Raw genomic sequence first — 20,668 nt, 5'->3', positions numbered from 1 at the left:
AAAGACTCATTTATTAGCTTGGAGGCAATCTTAAACTGATGCAATCAACCCTTTTTTGGGGGGAGATTTTTTTTTGGTATGTTTATTAAGAAACAACCAGAACACAATTCTTTTAGAATTATTTTTAAAAATCTTGCTGGGTCTGGCTTGGATGGAGCTGTTTTCTTGATAGCAGCAAGAATCGTGCTGTAGTCTAGATCTGTGACAAGAATGTAGTAAAAATGTGATTGGATGTTTTCATTTGTTCAGTTCTATTTTTTGACATTTAGAATAGATTTGTGTTTAAGCTATCCTATTTGTTATGTTACAAACCCATTTTAAATGGGTTTAAATCATATGAATCAGGCTGTGAGGAAACTTCGAAGCCTACACAAATAGACTATTTTTGTGTTCCTTCCATGGGTCCTCAGCTGTCAGCAGGTAACATCTTATGGTGAATAAAACATCCAACTTCCATCTTAACAGAGCCACTCAAACCAACTCCCACATCCTATAGAATCTACAAATTAGAACACAGAAATTTGCCCTGATGTGCCTGATCATTTTTGCCATGATACTCATGCATTTTTAAATCAGATGTCATCTCTGATGCTTCTATGTGCAAAAAATAATATTTTATCATTTTTTTAAAAACAAAAATTATGGGCTTTTTTTTGGTGGTTTTTCTTTTGTTTGTTTTGTTTCTGTTTAGTGGGTTTTTTTTGTTTTTGTTGGGTTTTTTTGTTGTTGTTGCATGTAATATTTTCTTAATTTGGGTCCCTAGTAGAAACTAAAAGGAGAGAAAGGAATTGTGATGAAGTTCAGTATTTGTTCTTGAGAATATTCACATATCCTCAGCTATATCAGTATGTAGACTTCATGTTTAAGACAAAGAAAAAGATCTATTCAGACTGTTTTGCTGTGTGTTATTTACCACCTTTGTAGTCCTTATCTTTACCTCGTTACTCATTCTGTACTGGCGCTGACTGTTTCTTTTGACATATATAAATTTGACTGTTCAGTCCATATGGCATCTGCGCACCTTGATGTTACCACATTTCTGAAGTGCCAGATTTTCTTAATCCTATCCTACCTTGTACTGACATTTAGGAGTGTCTTTAGAATGTCTTTTGTTTGCTGTGTCTGTATAGCTAGCCATTTCTTTGACTTTTATTGCTTTAAAAATGATTGGGTTTTTTTATTAAATTTCTAGCTCTCCTTCCCTAGAAAGTATGAGACAGAAAAATGCATTTGCTGCCAACACTAAAAATAGATTTTTGCTGTGTGGGTTCCTTTATGATATAACATGAACAGTTTAATATATTCCTGGATACTAAAAATGTAGAAATTAAGTTACTTCACTTTGTCCTAAAATTTCTTGGACTATTTCCTGTCAGCATTGGACAAAAATTTGCAATAATTTGAAAACTTATTGTAATACACATCTCGTAAGTGCTCCCCCAGGGAGACCTCAAACAATTCACAGACACCTGCATCACTAGTACCCTAAAAATTCAGAGTTTATCCCTAAGCTGTGCAAATGTGCACTAAAAGTCCGAAGTCCTGAGCTTTGTGCAGTGTGTTAAAAAAAATCATCCCTTCCCACAAGAAGTGCCTGCAAGCACTTACTTGATTTATCCAGTGGAGCAGAATACAACTTGCATAGACTTTCCCCAGATAAATGCTTAAAAGATTGTATCCCTTTTGGTTTTTCCACCCAAGTAAAAACTATCCCAATAAGAGGGAGAATTTTGTTGATGACACTTACAATGTCATTTACTTCAGCTCAGCAGCATTAAATTTGTGGTGTTCATTTTATAATCCAGAGCCCATCTTATTAAATATTATGTAGGATAAACTCAGAAGATGAAAGCTTACCAATGCGTAAAACTATCTATTTTATAATATTATATTCTATCTCTGTTACATATTGTCTAGTAATGGATTTTTTTTTCTATTCAATCTCAGAGCACAAAGCTTAATTTGAGATCTCTTTATTCTAAGAACATAACACTTGTCAGGATTCCTCCAAGCCCTTGCTGAAATATTTCTTCTCATCTGTCTTGCATGGCTGTCTTGAAGTTCTTGATATCCTTATTTTTCAAAATAATGGTCAGTATGGGCCGAGAGAGTAAAGGAAAGAGAGAAAAAAAATAATCATTTTAGTATGTTTGACCATCACTGACTGTGGAGTCTTTGACATCTAATTTAATCCTCTCTACACTGGGCTCCCTCACTAAGAATGGAAACAGAGACACCATAGTCACTTCTATGAGGTATATAAAAAGCAGTATCAAAAATTAATAAAATCTTCAGAACAGATCTGTGAATGTCAATCTCTGCAATCTTGGAATACTTACTGTAAAGATAATTTTCACATCTCTCAGGTGATATTCAGCACTTGTTATCCCCTTGGTGTGAGACAGCAGGTCACTTTTGGGTTTTTTGCTTTTTCCCCTAGCCCTTGCGATGTCTTTTTCTATTATATTTCAATACACTTAAGGATCTAATCAGGAACATTTTCATTACTAAGACTCTGCTCCCATAGGTCTAAAAATTTTCATTTCATACTATTTACAATTGACTAATAAGTTCCTTTCTGAATTAATCTGTGAAAACTTGTATTTATTTTTATCAGTATTATTAAGAAAACTTATGATTTCTGATGGGTTAGATCTCTGCTGCCATCTATTTTTATCATAAAAAGGTATTGCTTAATCCACATAATAATAATTATTTCAATGAAAGCAAGTTATATCTAGCTATATATTAGTTTTCCTCCTTCATCCCATATACACTGTAAATTTCAAAAATTATCTGTGATTTAATAGATATTTTTTTCTTCTAGTTGGAGAAATACAGATGAGACTTATAGTGTGCAAATCTATAACAATACAAACATTCATGTTTGTGTTTTGAAACCTGAAGTTTTCAAAACCCAGAACTTCTTCCCAAGCAGAAATATAATAAAAGAATCAATATTTTTAGAAAACTAGACCTGCAATCAAATTCTTTTCTTTATATAGCAGAAATTATAGTGATGATCTTTTTTTACTCTAAAATTACTCATTTTCCATAAGAGTGGCCCCACAGCATTTTGGTCTGTGGGTTTTATTTTGGCTTTTTTTCCTGTTTCTGAGCATGGAATATTGGGAGACTTTAAACAAAATTTTTATTCACTCAGGATATAGTAGATAATAGTTTGGGGGTTTTTAATTGAACAAATAATTTTATTATTAGGTTAGAAAATTTCTCTTTTGTACAAAAATACTGGTCTTTGCTTCTTGTACAGATAATTTTGATTGTAGCTTATTTAATTTTCTTCTGTTATATTTACTTTCTATTTTGAGAGCATAATTATCCTCAAGTGATTGATTTCAGATTAAAAAAAAATGTCTATAGTCTTCATAACGGTAATCTCTTGGGGTGGGCCAAAACCAGAAAGGATAGAGGCCATCAATTTTTATATTATGCTTCTCCTCCTCCTCATCTTCTAGTCTGTCAATCTTCCTGAAGTGAAGAATTCTTAAAATTCTTACATTTCTTAAAGTTTTATGTTAATATACTCTTTAAAAAAATGAAAAAATAAATTTATCCTCATTTTTAGGAAAAAAAATCCCAAATATTTTCTCCATTTTGTCTTTTTAAACAATGCTTAGATATTTCCTCTTTTATACTGACTGCAGTTGGAGTGATAAGCAATATATATGGCTTGTCTAAAAGAAGAAAATAGCATAGAGAGGAACTCAGGTTGTTAATTTGCCACCTGTTGGCAGCTCCAGACTTGCATCTTGCTTGGCTATGTGTGCATGGAAGAGGCAAAGTGAGTTGCTCTCCCTGAAGGAAGAGGGGAAAAAAATGACACCTTGCAAATTTAAAGAAGCAGTGTCAGAATTCACATGACTTTGGCACTTTTCTAGCACAGAACTTCTTTGAAGTCCTGCACTGAGTTTCTTCTTGCTTTGTTTTTCTCTTGTGACCTTTGCTTTAGGGTGTTTTGCACAATAAGCCAGTATACATTTCACGGTATTATAAAGATAAAAAATATTGGTAAGACAGTTTGGACCTAACTCTGCTTAGTTAGGTCCAAATAGTTAATTCAAGTAATTGTGTCTCGGTGGGCTTTAATTTTTTCTTGTGTTACTCATGCTTTAGAATGGGAAAAGTTGTGTAGCATAGTCTGTATACTGTTCCCTTGCACAGCTTTCATAGTTCCTGTCCACAGAAACATTTTAAAAATAATTCTTTATAAACCAGGAAATTTCCTGAACTTTTAAAATCAGTACATATAGCATGGTTACTAGACACATTCTATATATTTATTTTTCTCGAAAGATATTAGTTATATTTTGTAAATTCGTTGTCTGAAGTGGATTCCATCTTGATATTTTGCAGCAGTGTTAGTTCTGTCAGAGTATACCAAGTACTTCCGTAGTGTCATGAAAACATAGTTCGCAAAGATGTTGTGATGAACAAAGTCGCTCTTGGAAAATTCATACATAAGATTTGCAGCAGTTCATAGATCTCCACAAAACCCTAAGACAAAAATGAAAGGCAGACTCTGAAGAGTTTCTCTGTGTATGTTTGATGACTCTCTAGCCTTGAAAAAGTACTGAATTTGATTTTTATGGCTGGCAAATTATACTTTTTGTGAAAAGAAAAATGATGGTTTTCTGTTAAAGCTATGCTTTGAGAGAGGTGAAAATCATCTTCAGAGATTCCTGAAGATTCTGGGAGAGACATCTCTGTTTTTAGGGCTGTTTTGTATGGAGACTTATGTAACATTCTTCACTCTGTGCAGGTACTTTCAGCAGTGCCAGCTATTCCTCGAATCAGTAGTTTGAATTTCTGACCGCAGAGGCAAGCTTTAACAGCTCCTACTGCTGTATGATGCCTGAACTTGTTATAATGGCTTGGAGAAACAGACAATCACATTTCAAATGTAATTCTAGCTCTTAGTCACATTGTGATGCAATGTCAGTCATTTAAGCTTCAATTGCCCAAACCTGTGCAAAGTTTTACAAGGCTATATTTGGATATTATGTTTTCATGCTGAGAGGATGCTTATGGTGAGTGTGAGGTTCAGATTGTAGGCACCTAGATTTAGATGTGAAAACGCAGTATATCTGTGGGTGTAAGCTGTCTGTCTCCTGCAATGGTTACTGGAGATTTAGTCTATGCACACAGCGTATAAACAGTATTTCTCACCCCCTACAGGCCTCTGGTACTGATTATTTTAAAAATTTCTTTGGACTCTGTTAACTGTGTAGTTTAGATTTCTGCTGGCAAAAAATAGCACCTAAGATTTTCAGCTCATATTTAGACATACATAGTTGTGCATAGAAATGTAGATGTTCTCAGAAGAGGAATGCTACCTGTAGATAATTATTTTTGCACTAAGGAGTTGTGGTGATGCTGTACATTTGTAATGGCAATTCTTATTGATGATACGTTTGAAGAGGAGGGAAGCAGCTGTGCTTGATTAGAACTGCAGAAATTGTTTTTTCTTGTTGATTTCAAAGCAATAAGGGTATAAATATAAACAAATTGATATGTTTAAGTACTCTGGAAGAGATACAGTTAAGACATATAATTCTGAGGTTTTTTTATTTTCTGGTTCATATATCAATTTTTAATAAACTGATGAAAAGAACAGATTATAAAAACTACAGTACTAAAACTAAACTAGTCATTGTGCCAGAGCACTCATTTTGCACATGTGCTTAATCTAAACATCACTTTCCTTTTAAATTTCGAAGGGTATTACTTGAAATCCTTATCAGAGCCACCCAGAACTCAACTTTCTGTGGCTTGAGATCTAGCACTGCTGTCCTTAATGATATATGATACTGATATGTAGACATTCAATTCTCCAGTTCATCAGCTGAAAATGAAAGCATTTATGTTCAATCCTAAGAGAGAGAGCATGCTTATCCCTTGAGAGGAAAAGGAAAAGTTGTCGCTTTCAAGGATACTACCACTTGATGTCAAACAGCATCAGTGGGGCCTTTGTAGGAAAATTTGGAAGACACAGGATTGTGCAGAGAGTAGCAGTGAAAATATTTGGAAACTTAGGATGGAGACCCAGAGGCAAAAATTATTTTTACTTTTCCACTTGTTATTTTAGAAGAAAAAACAGTGAAAGGAGGGATGTCCTAGTATGTGATTTTCTTCCTATACTTCACCTGCAAGCTGATATTATACCTGTTCTATATACTTGTATGCATGTTTATGTTTGTAACATGCTCTTTTTATATCAAAAAACCCATACCTTCATTAAAACTCTGCAGACTGGCAATAAATAAACCACAGATATGTGAGAGTGATATTTCATGCAATTTCAGCACTGGTGTGGGATTTTTCCCTTGTTATCCCTCCCTCTGTCCCATAGGATTTCTATGACAGAAGGGTCCAAAGGATAATCCGCTGATGCTTAGGGATGCTTTTGCTACACACCTATTAGCAGTCATAACAAAATGGTAGCAGAATCCCTGCCAGTGTGAAATACACCAACTCACAGGGTGAGTGTTTGCCCTGTGACTGTATCAAATGAATTCAGAAAAGGCTTGACAGTAAACAACCTCCTTGTGCAATGGCTATGTATTTTGGTTTGTAAACAAAGTCAACTCTTCTCAGATATGTGAAGAGATATTAAAATGTGGCAGTGCTGAAGTTCAGGCAGCAAGTACTTATCTTCTGGAATAAGTTTCTTATTAAACCTTTTCTCAATAATAGAATTAAGGGAAAAAATTTATTTAGGCACTACAGTGATGAAGATGGAGAGTTATGCACATAAATGTGACATCCTGTAACCAGGAAACCTCCCACAGAACTGGGTGAGTCACTAAAGATTTCAGCCAGATTTCTGTTTTGCACTACCAATACACATAGCACATTCTACCAATGATACTTCTACAATACATTTTCTAATTCAGTTATTGAAATCTACTTTCTTGTTATGGAACAAACCCACAAAATCCAGAGCAGGAAGCTGCACACATTTTAAATTGTTTAACGACATTCAAATCATTTTTGGTACACCTCGAAGTAGAAGTGACATAACAGATATATAAGAACAGTGAGATAATTGAGAGGAAAAAGTTGTTTTGTTCATTTCTGAAAAGCAAAATACTCTTCCTGAGCTTTGCTAGAGTCAATGCTACTTAGGCTGAACAGACTTGATAAAGAAGTTGAGAGAAATTTTATGTAAAACTATCATTACTTGGTCTAAACGATAATAAACCATTTTTCTACATTAACAAAGGTTTGTTTTTCAGGTTTGAAAGCCCCACACCTTAAAGGATAGTGATTGAATAATTTATTTTGAGCAGTGAAAGGGAGCCAGCTATATAAATCCTGTGATATGATAATCTGCACTTTAACATTTTCTCATAAGTGGAAGTTGTATAGCATGTAAGGGAAATTTGTTTTTTACCTTTTATACCTGTTACAAACAATGGAATTTAAGGTAATGAGAATTTTGTGGGTAAAAAACTGAAAATTAGGTATGAAAAGAGAGAGGACATGAAAATACTTGTAAAAACTGGCAATATGTATGTGTAATAATAATACCTAGTAAGATTTCTAAAATTGCTACCTTTTAATAAATTAATTTAGTGTTGGTGCCTTATGTCATAAGTTAGTTCTCAGTGATGGGCAAGTTCCTGTGAGGACACTATTCCAAAGAAAGATTTGATAAAAGATTTCCCTCACTCTGAGACATTTGATAATCTGATGAGAGCAAGAGAGAGGACTAATTTTGGTAGAGCAATAATCTGATTTGCTATAGGGATTACTTTGGCAGTTTGGGAATGAGAGCCTTCAGGTTGTTTTTCAGGAAATAAGATAGTGGTAATTATGATAATTACTTTGGGAAAAGAATGATGGAGTTCCTGGGTTTACTATTCTTTTTTTCCTGTGTGTGTTACAAACAGGCTTATAGGTTCATAAAATGTGGAGAGAAATTACATATTTTAAATACCTTAAGTTGCTTTAAAAATATGGTCTTGAATTTATTTTGTGAGATGAAAGTGGAAGTGATAATCTATAGTCTTATTAAATTTGTCACTGTAATTATATGACTTTAAATGTGTGGCCTTGTTTTTTTATTTTTTAAAAATAAGGCAATCATCCATATGATCTGCTTTTTTTTTTTTAATAATTGCATTTTGCAATTACTACATTTTAGGATACTCTTTCTATCTCTTTGAAGTTGGTTTGGACAAGTAAATTTGAGTTACCTCAGTTTCCCTTTGTCTGGGTTCTGTAAAGCTCATTATGGAAAACTAATGACTCCCTCTGGAGAGCTGTCCCCATCCAGCAGCTGAGCTCCCGCTTAGCAGGAGAAACAGCTACTTTGGAAGAAGTTTAATTGTTGAACATAATGTTATGTGTCATAGAATATCCCTGGGGTAGCCCACTGTGTCACCTCCCAACCTTATCCAAACCTCCAGACTACTCATGGGAAAGGCAGAGTAGGAAACAGAGAAGGCCTTGGTGCTGTGCCAGCAGTGCTGAGCAATATCTAAAACATTAGTGAGTTATCAACACTTTTGTTCATAAATTTAAAACAAAGCACCATGCAGGTTGGTATAATAAAAATTAACTCCATCTCAGCCAAATCTGGTATACTACTCTTACAGAAACTGCTATAGAGTTGCTAAGTATAATTAGCCTTATTTCGTTTAAACTTTTGTCACAACATATGGCCAAAAATCTTGAAAATCTGTGATGAAAATCATTATTGTTTATTCATATGGAGCAAGGGAAGAAAGAAACAGTCACAGATTTCACAATTCTAGCATTTACTCCAATTGGAGTGATATGCCCACAGGCTACAGTTCCCACTCGTATTAACTGTACAATAAATTATTGGAATCTTAAGATTTGCTCTCATACCTGTCAGGTTTAAGTTACACATAACTCCAATATGCACTGTGAGAAACACCTTTATGTGCTGATATTGTGCGTTATTTCACTGGATAGAAGAGACATAAGGGTTGAAATTGTCATAAATATTAATCAGAGATTAATGAGCAGTGGGAGGCTTCTACATACTAAGCTATAAGAGAGGAAATTTTGAATTGAATATTCCATCAACTATATATAAAACATTCTGGAAAAATGAAGGTATTCTCAACTATCACTTGCTGTTTTCCAACAGCCTAATCATAAAAATCAGACTAAATGAACAGAGGTGGCAGACACAATTTAACGACATAATTATAAATGGCCGTATTTTTTAATCCTTTTAGCTAGCCAGGTGCTTTGGAAAATTACAATGTTATAGCTACTTTGGGGGTTGGGTTCCATCTCTATAGAACATGCAGTAGTAATGCAGACTTCTTTACTCAGATCTAATAGCTTTCCTTTACTCAGAATGGAAAAAAAAATCTTGGGATAGTCAAAGCTCAGTACATGCACTTGGAGTTTTGGTTTGCAGAGACCTCATACAAAGGTCTCACTAATATAAATTTTGTGAAACGTTCCGATTTTGCTGGTTCTATAGACGCCACTGGAGAACAACATTTTCTTACCCCGTTTTATTACATACAGCTTTTTGGCATCCCCCAATCTACTTACCTGTGCAATCCAAATCTATCACCTTAGTGACTTGCAATACTTTTTTTTACAAATTTGGTTAGTGATATTTTTTTTAATAGTTGCTCTGGTCTCCTCATCAGAAAGATAAGACCCAATCTGGCAATGGAAGCAGAGTTAATAATCTGACACTGGTATGCTGAGATGGTTCATAATGCTGTAGAAAGGGGAAGACAGATACATCTGTTAGTTAGAAGGCAGCAATTAGGTTATGGAGAGTAGAATTAAATTTGTTTGCAACTGATCATTGCTGTGTGTAAACAGGTAACTGTTTTGAAGCAGGTCTCCATGGTCTAATACCATTTCCCCAGCCAATCCACCATGATCTTGTACAGTTAGATCAATAAACCTCAAAAGAATGACCATTCAGCCTTAGGACATTTTTCACCCCATTATTTAGCTTTTATAGTTGTAATATTACAAGCAATTCATAAACCTTCTGAATTTGGAGATCAATGTGTTGTCAAGGACGATGCTCATTTTGAAAAGATGTGTGTATGAAAGATCGGTAGTTGTAATATTATTAGTAACTCGTGTGAAATTCACAATTACTTAAGATCAGAAACAGTGTAAAAAAAGTTTTAAAAAACAGCTGTTTTCTATACAGTGGATGGAAAAGTGGCATCACAACCTGAGGTCTGCAGAAGGGCAGATTCCTCTGCATTCTACTTGTGTGTGTGCTGTGAGCTAAGGGATTGTGTCCGATTACAGTCATTTCATGAGATCTGAAGCACTTGGTTACTTCTTTTCAGGCATTGGAATAAGCTGCCCTGGGAGGTGGTGGAGTCACCACCCCTGGAGGTGTTCAAGATGTGTCTGGATGATATGGTGATATGGTTTAGTGGTTATGGGGTTACAGTAGTAGTGCTGCGGGAGTGGTTGGACTGTATGAACTTAAATGTCTTTCCCAACCTTGATGATTCTATGATTTTATGATGGTTAATATCTCACCATCAAATGAATGAGTAGTATAAGATTAAAATCTACTGTACCTATGCAATTTTGATTATATGAACAAAGCCAAAAAAAACGATGTTTCATATATCTGTCAGCTAGAAGAGGCCATGGGAACATTTTCTCTGACTTCTGCATGTACTTTCAGTTTTAAACATTTCAAATAGTCATTCAGTGATTCAGACAATGAATCTGATATTTTTGAAGCTACATATACTTATCCAAGGAGATAGCAGTATAATCTTTACCTGGAGAGTCGCATCACAGAAAATTCATGATGTTGGCAGTTAGTTGCAATGGTACATTGTCCTCATTGATAGGAAAAACTACCTATTCCTAATTTAAAGTTGTCTGGTTTCAGTATGCAACCATATTTACATTCGACTCAAACTCTGGCATAAAATCATTGTCTCCATTCCTCAAATAATTTTCAGGTTTTTCCTTGCCCCTGTTTTTTTTAATTCCTTTTTAGAAGGTCAGAAATGAGGAAAAAAAAACCCCATAAAGTTAGTCTCCCCAGTGTAGAATACAGGTGTGTTGAAGTGAGTGTGTTGCATTATTCTTACTCACCTCTCTTTTGATATACCCTTAAGGACTTACACAGGCTTTTGAGTCTTAGTTTTATTTTTGATTCATTAGACTCAGCTTTCGTATTGACTTGCATGTCTGCTATGATCATTAAATCCTTTTATAGCTGCTACTTTTTAGGATACTGTTCTGTGTTCATGTCATACATTCCTCATTCACACATGAAGCTGCTCAACTTTACCCTTGTCCATCTTTGAATATATTTTGCTTAAATGAGCAACTGACTATAATGATTTTGCTGTCATTATCTACAGTCTTAGTGTCATGGACATTCATAGACATTTACATCCAAATAATCAGTGAAAATTTTGTGAAGTATCAGCTTTTGTACCAAGAAGTTTCCTGTGAAATGATGATTCTGCATTGACAACTCCATTGTATTACAGACAAATTATTTTTCTTTCAGGTATGAGTTTTTATTCCAAGAAAATTATGCCCTCCTGATATTCAGTTACTTTCAGAAGGTTTTCTAATAAAAAAATTAAATTAGATTTGTCTGACAAAGTTAATTTTTTCATAAACCCAGGTTGACTGTGTTATATTCACGATTTTCTGTAATTCATTCTCATATCATCTATTTTATTATTTCTCTTGGATATGCATCAAGCTGTTCAGCTTAGCTGGGATACCTGACTTTGTCTTATGAATATTTCAACAATCTTTTTTTTTAGACTTTCCAAATTTTTCTGTTATTCTGAGATTTATTAAAATGCTAAGAGCTAGTCAACTCTTTCAAAATTATTAGGAACAAATTATCTAACCTGACAGATATATGTCCCTATAAAAACCTGATTATCACCTTCCTCAATTGCCAGTGGCTTGGAAAGTACTTTCTCATCTTGGGTAACAAGTATATTTTTTCTCATTCTTTGTTTCTTTCTGTTGGGTTTGTATTTTTTTAAACTATACCAGACATGAAATTCTTAGTTTTTCTTATCAGTTTTCTTTACTTCCCCTTTTCCCTTCTCTGCCTTCCCTCCAGAACTTCATTACTTTTCCCATCCTTACACCTCTGCCTAGCAATTCTCAGAGACTAAGAGTCAGCCTCACAAACCTCACAGGCACAAGAACAGACCTCTCTTGATTTGTTTAGCTTCTCAAAACTCCAGCCACACAGCTCTCACTGAGACAGGCAGACAAACATAGGAAACACACAGCTTGCCAAATCCTTTTACACCCAAGAAGACTGGCAGCTTTAAACGATTCCCCCCGCAACCCTTCTTTTTATCTGTATTGTTGTGCTGTTAGGGTACTAACATCCCTGTCCAGCTTTACTGAATTTTAATTGGAGCACTGAAATGTTGCAGGCAGTATGACAGCCAAGAAAGAATTGTTTAAACAGTAGTATTGATAAAATCCTGTTAGTTCTAATAAATTGCTTTTGGCAGCTATACTTCTGGTTTTGGGAAGGGTAGATCCTTCATGAAATTTTACCAACTTCTCTCCCAGCCAGGTCCATAGTTCTGCCTATTTTTAGCAATCAAAAACATTATTTTGATGGAGTGATTTTATATACTCTTATTCAAAATTATATATTTTTATATGTTTTTTCTCACATCTGTCTCTTTAGTACCTCAGTTACAATAGTAACCTGTAGCATGATAAGTTAGAAACTATGCTGGGCCTTAGATAACCTGTACTTTCACCTGGACTATGCCAATGGATTATTATATAGCCTTAGGCCAGTCATTCAGCTTCTTTACCCTCTGTATTATCTGTACATTGCTTTGAAATCAGTAACTATAAACTGCTACGTATGTTCTATACATTATTCTGCTCACGTAACTGATATCTCAGTGTATTCAGCTCCAGAAATGGTACACTTTGGGCTAATTTTACATCTGTGTCCAAAACAGTGACTTTTTGAAGTTTGAACTAGAAGACATTATAAAGCAAAAAGTCTTTTGCATGTAGATGGTACAAGAAAATGGAGTTATATTTTATCAGGGCTAGAGAAGTCAGTTCTCTAAGGAAGGAAAGAGAGCATATCACCCAAACCTTTGCTTCCAATTCAGAAGTAAATAGAATGCAATGAATAGCAAGGATAGCTGTAAATAATTGTGAGCTGAAAAAAATGCATTAAACTGCTCTTTGCACACTTTATAAGTAAGATTCATTGTAAACAAGCATTCAGGTATAACTGATTATCAGAATACATATGGTTAGCTGCTGTAGCATATAAAATCAAATTCCTTAATAGCTCCAGAGCAAGGGACAATAAATCTCTCAAGTGCAATAAAAATAGAACATCAGATAAAGTGGGTACAATGTTGAAGCCAGTTTCTGTAATTTTCACTTAAACTCAATTACTAAAGCTGAAGCCACTGTTTACATCACTGGAACAGTCTGTCCAAGATACTGTAAACTTTTTACTTGTGGCTTTTTGAACAGTGAACTAAATATTACAAAGAGATCGATAAAGCTATAAAGGAAACTAGTACCCTTATGTTATCAGCTGGTTTGTTTTAAAATGTGTTTGCTGACTAAGTCTGGAGATCTGGAGTCCCTTGCTGTAGACAAACATAATTTTTATTAAATCTGTCTGTGCTAGTGGGAAGGTTTACATCAACATTCTTCCATGGTTCCTAAGATATTTCATTCACACTAACCAGGTTAGTCAAGAAAAAAAATTTAAAGGATCTTAATTATTTCACAGGAGCTAAATTTATCCTGATGACATGCATCGGAGAATGCTTATGCAAAACTTTTGAGTTTAGGGGATTTGTGTGAAAGAAGGTACCACCAGGTAATGAGAAGCTGGAGTACAGCCCAATGGCAGTGTCCTCTGTGGGCAAAGCTAGATGCCAAACGTGAGTCTTTCCACATGTGCAGTTTTGTTACCCCTAGGGAAGGTAGACAAGACCTTTTTTTTAGCCTTGGACACCACATTCACATTTGGTAATCAAAGAGTTTATGCAGCCAAGGTAAACATGGGTTAAGTGTGCCTGTGGTTCAAAAACATACATTCTGGAAATAATATTTGAGGAGCAAAGATTAGTAACTTATATGTTCCTCTTTAAATCAATAACATTTGGATGCAAAAAAAATATTGCATAAATTGATCATTAATACTGCTTAATCAAATAATCATAAGCAAGGAAGATTTCTTTGAATCAAATTGATTTAAATACTTCATTTTAATCACAGTTTAAATCAGCAAGTAAGATTTGCTGATTTAGATAATTGATGATAATCTTGTTTTGCATTTCTTTTACTTTAGAAGAAGGTCATTTTTATGACCTGGAATAAGCTTTAGAAAAAAATGAATCATCGAGCAGCACAAAAATTTCTTCTTCTAGCTTGATATATGATAAATGAAAAAAAGAATGAGTTTAGGTTTTGACCAGTTTAAAAGATATGTATTTAGATTTTTACATTTGGGGTGCAAAATGGTTAAGAATTCATTTGGGTTTTTAAAAAAGTATTACCTTTTTTAAAAAAAAGATTACTTCTGTTTTCTCTCATGCAGGATAGAAACTAAAGTGCAACTTAAAACATACAGTAAAATTTTAAGTATTTTTCCTGAATTTAATGAAATGTGATGGACAAATGTATAGAATAAAATGTATCAAATATAGTAAAATGTTAAATGACCAATTTTTTTATATAACATAATTTGTTCCTATTTTTAATATAGTTTCTGAAAACGACAGGCCAAATATTAAAAAATATTTATAGATTTAATCATGTAAATGATGACTGCTGTATTTTCAAAATCACAGTAAGGATTTGGTGTATGTTTATGTATATTGGAAAATTTCACTTGGCTATAAGTCTGTGGCTTAGTACCTATGTAAGCTAAAAACAACTCAGTGAGAGCCTTTTCTTTCACTTTCAAAAAAGTTTTCCTGATTTTTCCCTCGACTGTATATTGGTATGCTGAAAGAGAAAACTGGTTTTCAAACCCAAGGTCAGCTTGCCAGTCTCAAACAAAAAATGTACTGTGTGTTTGCAACTGAAATTGAGATCGAAAGTAGTTAAAGCAAAAACTCTCTGCACTGTGTTCTTTTATTAAAATAGATTAAATAATATTATAATAGCTTAAAATTAAGCTATTCAGTACCTGTCATCACATTGACCTTAAAATTAGGTATTTTCCCTTTATCTTCTTGTGAATACTCCTGTTCCAGGATGGTTCACTGATCATTGCTTTCCATTGTTATGTAAAAACGCAATCAATAAGCCAATTCTATTGTCCTTTTGTATCCGCTGCTCATGTGTCTACCACTGGTTATTAAATATGGAGATGTGAAATGTCAGTGTTGTTACCTATTTAACCTTTTCTATTACAGGACAATTTTGTACATAATACAGCATAGGTCTGTTCCTTATAGCTGAAAAATACTTACCAATTAATAATGAAACCAGGAATCAACGAGTTAATGGCTACCCAAAAAGATTAAGAAACAGATGTTATGTGGCAAAAAAAACCTAAAAATCAAGATCTGCCTTATGATCCTGATCTTTTTCTATGGCAGAACAGCAGACCTCATGAATAGAAGAGTAACGTTATCTTAAATAAGTTATCCAGACATAACTTCCAAAAAATCTCACTCACACTTTCCTAACCAAGATGATTGAATTAATGTATTTATAAGTGGCTGAATAACTGAAGACAAAATTGATCTCATAATCAGATCAAATTGTAATCGTGGACAGTGTCATTCACACTGCACCATCTTTGGGTAGGATTTGGACCAAATTAAATCCTAAGGTCCTTAACAATTGAAATAGTTCTTTAGTTCCGTGCTTTTATGATACTGAAGCAGTATGCAAGGATTTTGGAAGGTGGGGCTAAAATTAAGTGTTCAGTAGAAATTGTAATGTAATTCACCCTATGTTATACTGAGGAACTGCCTGAACAATGTCCTGAAATGTTTTTTGCCTATACTTTGGCAGTTCACTGATTAGTAAGTACACTGGGGTTACAAGTACAGTGTGAAAATTTTGTGTTATTGTCAGCTCAATTGTTGGAACGTTCTGGCTGTCATATGGCTTTATATCAAAATGATGTGAAAGGTATTTTTAGATTATATTTATCATCACACAGCCTCGTTTTTAGGATCAAAGATTCAGAGGAAAGAGCCAAGAAATGTGCCAAAAGAAAACAGCTGTTTGGGGAAAGTGCTGTGTAAGCTACTTAGATAAGTAAAGCTAATATACTTTCACATGGCTCCATAATATTTAGAAGTATCTTTTTTGCACATATTTATATATAGTCAATTGATTGTGCAGTCAAAACATACATTACCATTAAAGATAGTGCTATAGTTTATATTAAAAGGTTACAATCAATCAGCTCTAGGATTTTAAAATGTAATCATATTATTCATGTTAGGTGAGTTTCTTGATGTATGGAAGAGCAGAAAGGATCATTTAAATTGTAAGAAATATGGTGTTTGGGTGATTAGGAGGCATAAACCTAAATCCTTTTATGATATTAATTTCTATTGAATTAAAATAAGGAAGATTCAGATAATGATCTGAATAACAATGCACACTGGGTTAAGCTGATGTTCCCAAGTAAGTTGAAGAGTCCATGAACTGAATTCAAATATATGGGATGTGGTATCTATTGATATTTAATCTTTTTCTCCTTCCTGGCTTTTGTGAAAGTTAGAAATGACTAGAAAGTAATGGTTTACTTTTCCCTCATGTGAGTAGGAAAAAAGAGCTTTCCCATTAATCAAATAAATGGGTTTTAGGCATTTCTTTATACATTCTAAATTACAACACTAAAAATAAAATATTATAAACTGCTTAATATCTGAAACATCTGAAGCTGAGATGTATAGCAATGCACCGCTGCACATATTATCTCCTTTGCTCATGGTGTCTTTCCCCATTCATACATAATGCACACAGGAACTCTGACTTTGGTTTTCTGCTTTTCCTTTCAGGTTTGGATATATTCTTCATAAGGACGATCCCATGCTCCAGAAAATTGATCTAGAAACGATGTCATACATCAAGACAGTTAGTTTAAAGGATTATAATTGCATTCCCAAGTCACTGGCTTATACACATCTTGGAGGATATCTTTTTATCTGCTGTAAGCCTGACACCACTGGGGCTGTCCTGCCGCAGCTCATCGTGGATAGCGTTACTGATTCCGTGGTTGGATACAACGGCGACGTCACGGGCACGCCGCACGTCTCTCCAGATGGACACTACCTTCTCAGCATTGATGATGCAAAAGGCCTCCTGAGGATCCAGTCCATAACAGTGAGAGGAGAAATACAGGATGCATTTGACATTCACACTAATTTGCACATATCTGATGTAGCTTTTCAGCCATCCTTCACTGAAGCTCATCAATACAATGTCTACTGCAGCTCCAGCACACAGACTGATGTTCTCTTCCTGGAGCTCTCTTCTGGCAAGGTGAAGATGGTGAAGAGTCTGAAGGAACCCATGAAGGCAGGCGAATGGCCTTGGAACAGTAAGAACCGTCTTATAAAAGACAGTGGCCTTTTTGGTCAGTATCTCATGACCCCTTCCAAGGAATCTCTGTTTATCCTGGATGGACGGCTCAATAAGTTAAATTGTGAAATCACCGAAGTTGAGAGAGGCAACACAGTAGTTTGGGTTGGAGAAGCATAAGAATCTGTGTTAGATATTTACTTGACTTAATAGTTTTACAGTACATTGCACTTAAATTACACCATTCTTCAAATTTACACAATTTTAATTTTAAATTGTTAGGCCCTTCTATACCTGTTCCTTCTCTGACATGTACACAATTTCAATCAGCTTCCACGTGAAGTGACTAAAAGGATGGCTGTTTGATAATGGCACTCCTTATTAATTATCAGCTGAGATTGTGTTTTTTAAAATAATGAAATATTGAAATTGATGCTAAGTATAATAAATTAGTGTAAAAAAGAAAAAAAAAACAACCAAAAAAGCTTCAAGAAATTTAATATGATACCTTGCATTTGTAAATGGAAGACTTAAATATTATTCAAATTTTGGGTTTTTTTGCTTCAGACACAAAACAAGAGCTGTTGTACAACAACCTTTGACTCCTTAAGCTGAAATGTTATGTCCTGTCCAGTCCACTGTTAAATCTTTTTGTGCCTTGAAGCGAAAGTCTCACAAGAAAGACAAATGTAGAAATTATAAAATTTATTCCCACTATGGCTACAGGATTACTTGTCATTGGAAAGAAAGTTCTGCTATCAAATTCCAGGTGACAAGTTGTGCAACATACATGGACAGGAAAAAAATTATATATTTGCAGTGTTTTCTGATCACTGTATTTTGGAGTTTATTTTTATGGTCTCTTAGCTGAGAAAGCTGCTTGCAGAAGCTGTACCTTTTTTTAGAAAAAAAATAGATGCTAGGTTTTTCAGCTATTACAGGGTGTCGTCAGCAAGGAGTTTCAAGTCTGCTCAAGAGAAATATTGCACATTCTTTCAGAATAAACCATATTCTTAAAACCTGGCATCACAAAGCTTCACTTATATCATTGAGGAAACTGTTAATTAAACATAAAGAAAATGCATTTTAGGAAAATGAGAATTCAAAGAACTGAAGTCTACGACCAGTAGACAACATTTTTGCTTATTCATTGTACCATTGATTCCTATTTGTTAAACCATTTGGTTAGCTCAACAGATTTTCTAGTTCTTGCATCCAACTGGATTAGTGCAAAAAAAAGAGACAAAAACAAAAAACAAACAACAAAAACTTTGTATTTTTTATAGTTTGTTTACTTAGTATTCTAATATAACACTGGTTAAACATGTAAATGGGAAAAATAAGATTCTCAGAAGTAGAATAACAAGTCAGTAGAAAGCCAGCAGTGAATATCTATCCAGACTCAGAGCAATGACTTAGAAGTTTGAGAGTATTTTTATTTTTATTATGTTTTTGCTAAAGAATGCTTATAAGCTCTTAAAATGACCTCCATTTACTGAAGGTAATCAGAAAAAAATATCTTTTTTTAAACAAAGTTTTACTGCAATTTAGATTGTGTAAAATTGCTTTGAAATCTGGAATTTTCTAGCATTGTAGTCTTGTGTGCATTGAGCATTCTGCCCTGTGTGGTACAGTAGATCTCTCTTTAGCTTGAGCGAACCTCCTGGTAAGTAGCTTTAACCGAGATAAAAATTTGCTTACATTTCTAGCTACTGAATCTATTTTCCTTTTTAAGAACTCTTTTCCATTGTGAGCAAACAATAATCATGTAAACTGTCTGTTACTCAATTGCAGTAGTCTGTCTCATGCAGTTTTTGTTCTGTAATTTATACCACGTGAATGTTCTGTATGTAGAAAATGCTTGACAAAAGGAGAATAAACCCCATAAATTTTAAACAGTCCTGACTTTGGTGAATCATCCAATCAGCCACTGAGCTGGCAAGTAAACTGACTATTTGAAAGCACCTATTATTTTAAATAGATGTATGAAAATAGATGTATTTATATATATGCAAAATAATACGCAGTGGGGAAAGAAAAATTTTTAGAAAAGCTTAAGTAACTGGAGAAGTTTCCTTTGGCTGCTACAAAGGAAAGCTCATCTTATACCACAAGCTCATTATTAACACATCTAAAGCACAAGTACAGGCTGAGTGGGTAATAGGTTGAGGCAAGCCTTGGGGAGAAAGACTTGGGAGGGTTATTGGATAAAAAGCTCTATATGACTCAGCAGTGTGCATTTGCAACCCAGAAATCCAACTCCATCCTGGTCTACATCAAGAGAGACATGACCAGCAGGTTGAGTGACGTGATTATTATTATTTGCCTTCAACAATTCTACTTCTTTTTGATTATATTGTCCAGACTATGTCTGCAAACAATGGCCACAGCTTCTCACCGTTGTTTTTAAAGTGAATTTAAACAAATATTGGATCACCATGGTTGCTTTGATAGCTCTTATAGTTGAAATTCAGCTTTCTCAAATATAGGTGGGGTGACTGAAAGTTGTAATCTGAATGAGGAGAAGAGCTGGAACCTGTTTCCATTTTTTGCTAGCAGCTCTATGAGGAAAGCTGAGGTAAGGGGGCTTTTTCAACCCAGAGAGGCAACATCTCCAGGGAGGCCTAAGAGCAGCCTGCCAGTACCCATGAGAGGTTACAGAAGAGACAGGATTAGATTCTTCACAGCTGTGCATAGCAGGAGGACAACACAGCAGCATAAATTGAATCAAGAGTTTCAGGCTGGATATAAGGAAAAGCTGTGATGACAGTCAAGCATGGGAGCATATTGGTTAGAGAGACTATGCAGACTCCATCCTAGGAGTTTATTAACATCTATCTGGATTATGCCCATCTGACCTTTAGTGGAACTGGCTGTGACTAGCAGTGTTGGACTAGAGACCTGCCAAGCACTCTTAAAACCTCAGTTGTCTTGTGATTCCATCATTACAATTTGGGGATGGAAACTTAATTTTTTTTTAGTTGTTTAAGTTTCTGATTGAGTTTAATGTAAAACCTGTAAATGTTATGGTATGGCCTAAGCAAAACTCAAAAACCAGTATTTTTTGTCACTTGGAATCCTTAGCTCAGAACATCTCACTTTAAAGAATATTGTCATTTACAAT

At 34.5% G+C, this 20,668-nt stretch overlaps 1 protein-coding gene across 3 annotated transcripts in view; it reads left to right on the top strand.

Annotated features, from left to right (window-relative positions):
- FSTL5 (follistatin like 5) overlaps positions 1-19,440 on the top strand; it is a 368,231-nt gene extending 348,791 nt beyond the window's left edge. For all 3 annotated transcript variants that reach the window (XM_064417538.1, XM_064417536.1, XM_064417539.1), the window contains one exon: positions 17,022-19,440. In XM_064417538.1, the coding sequence (XP_064273608.1) occupies positions 17,022-17,724 (703 nt within the window). In that variant the 3' untranslated portion in view covers positions 17,725-19,440. The remainder of the gene's footprint in view (positions 1-17,021) is intronic.
- Positions 19,441-20,668: the final 1,228 nt, after the last annotated feature.

This window comes from Passer domesticus, chromosome 4, assembly GCF_036417665.1.
Source record: "Passer domesticus isolate bPasDom1 chromosome 4, bPasDom1.hap1, whole genome shotgun sequence".
NCBI classification, from domain to species: Eukaryota; Metazoa; Chordata; class Aves; order Passeriformes; family Passeridae; genus Passer; species Passer domesticus.
This window is presented reverse-complemented; position numbering and strand designations above follow the sequence as displayed.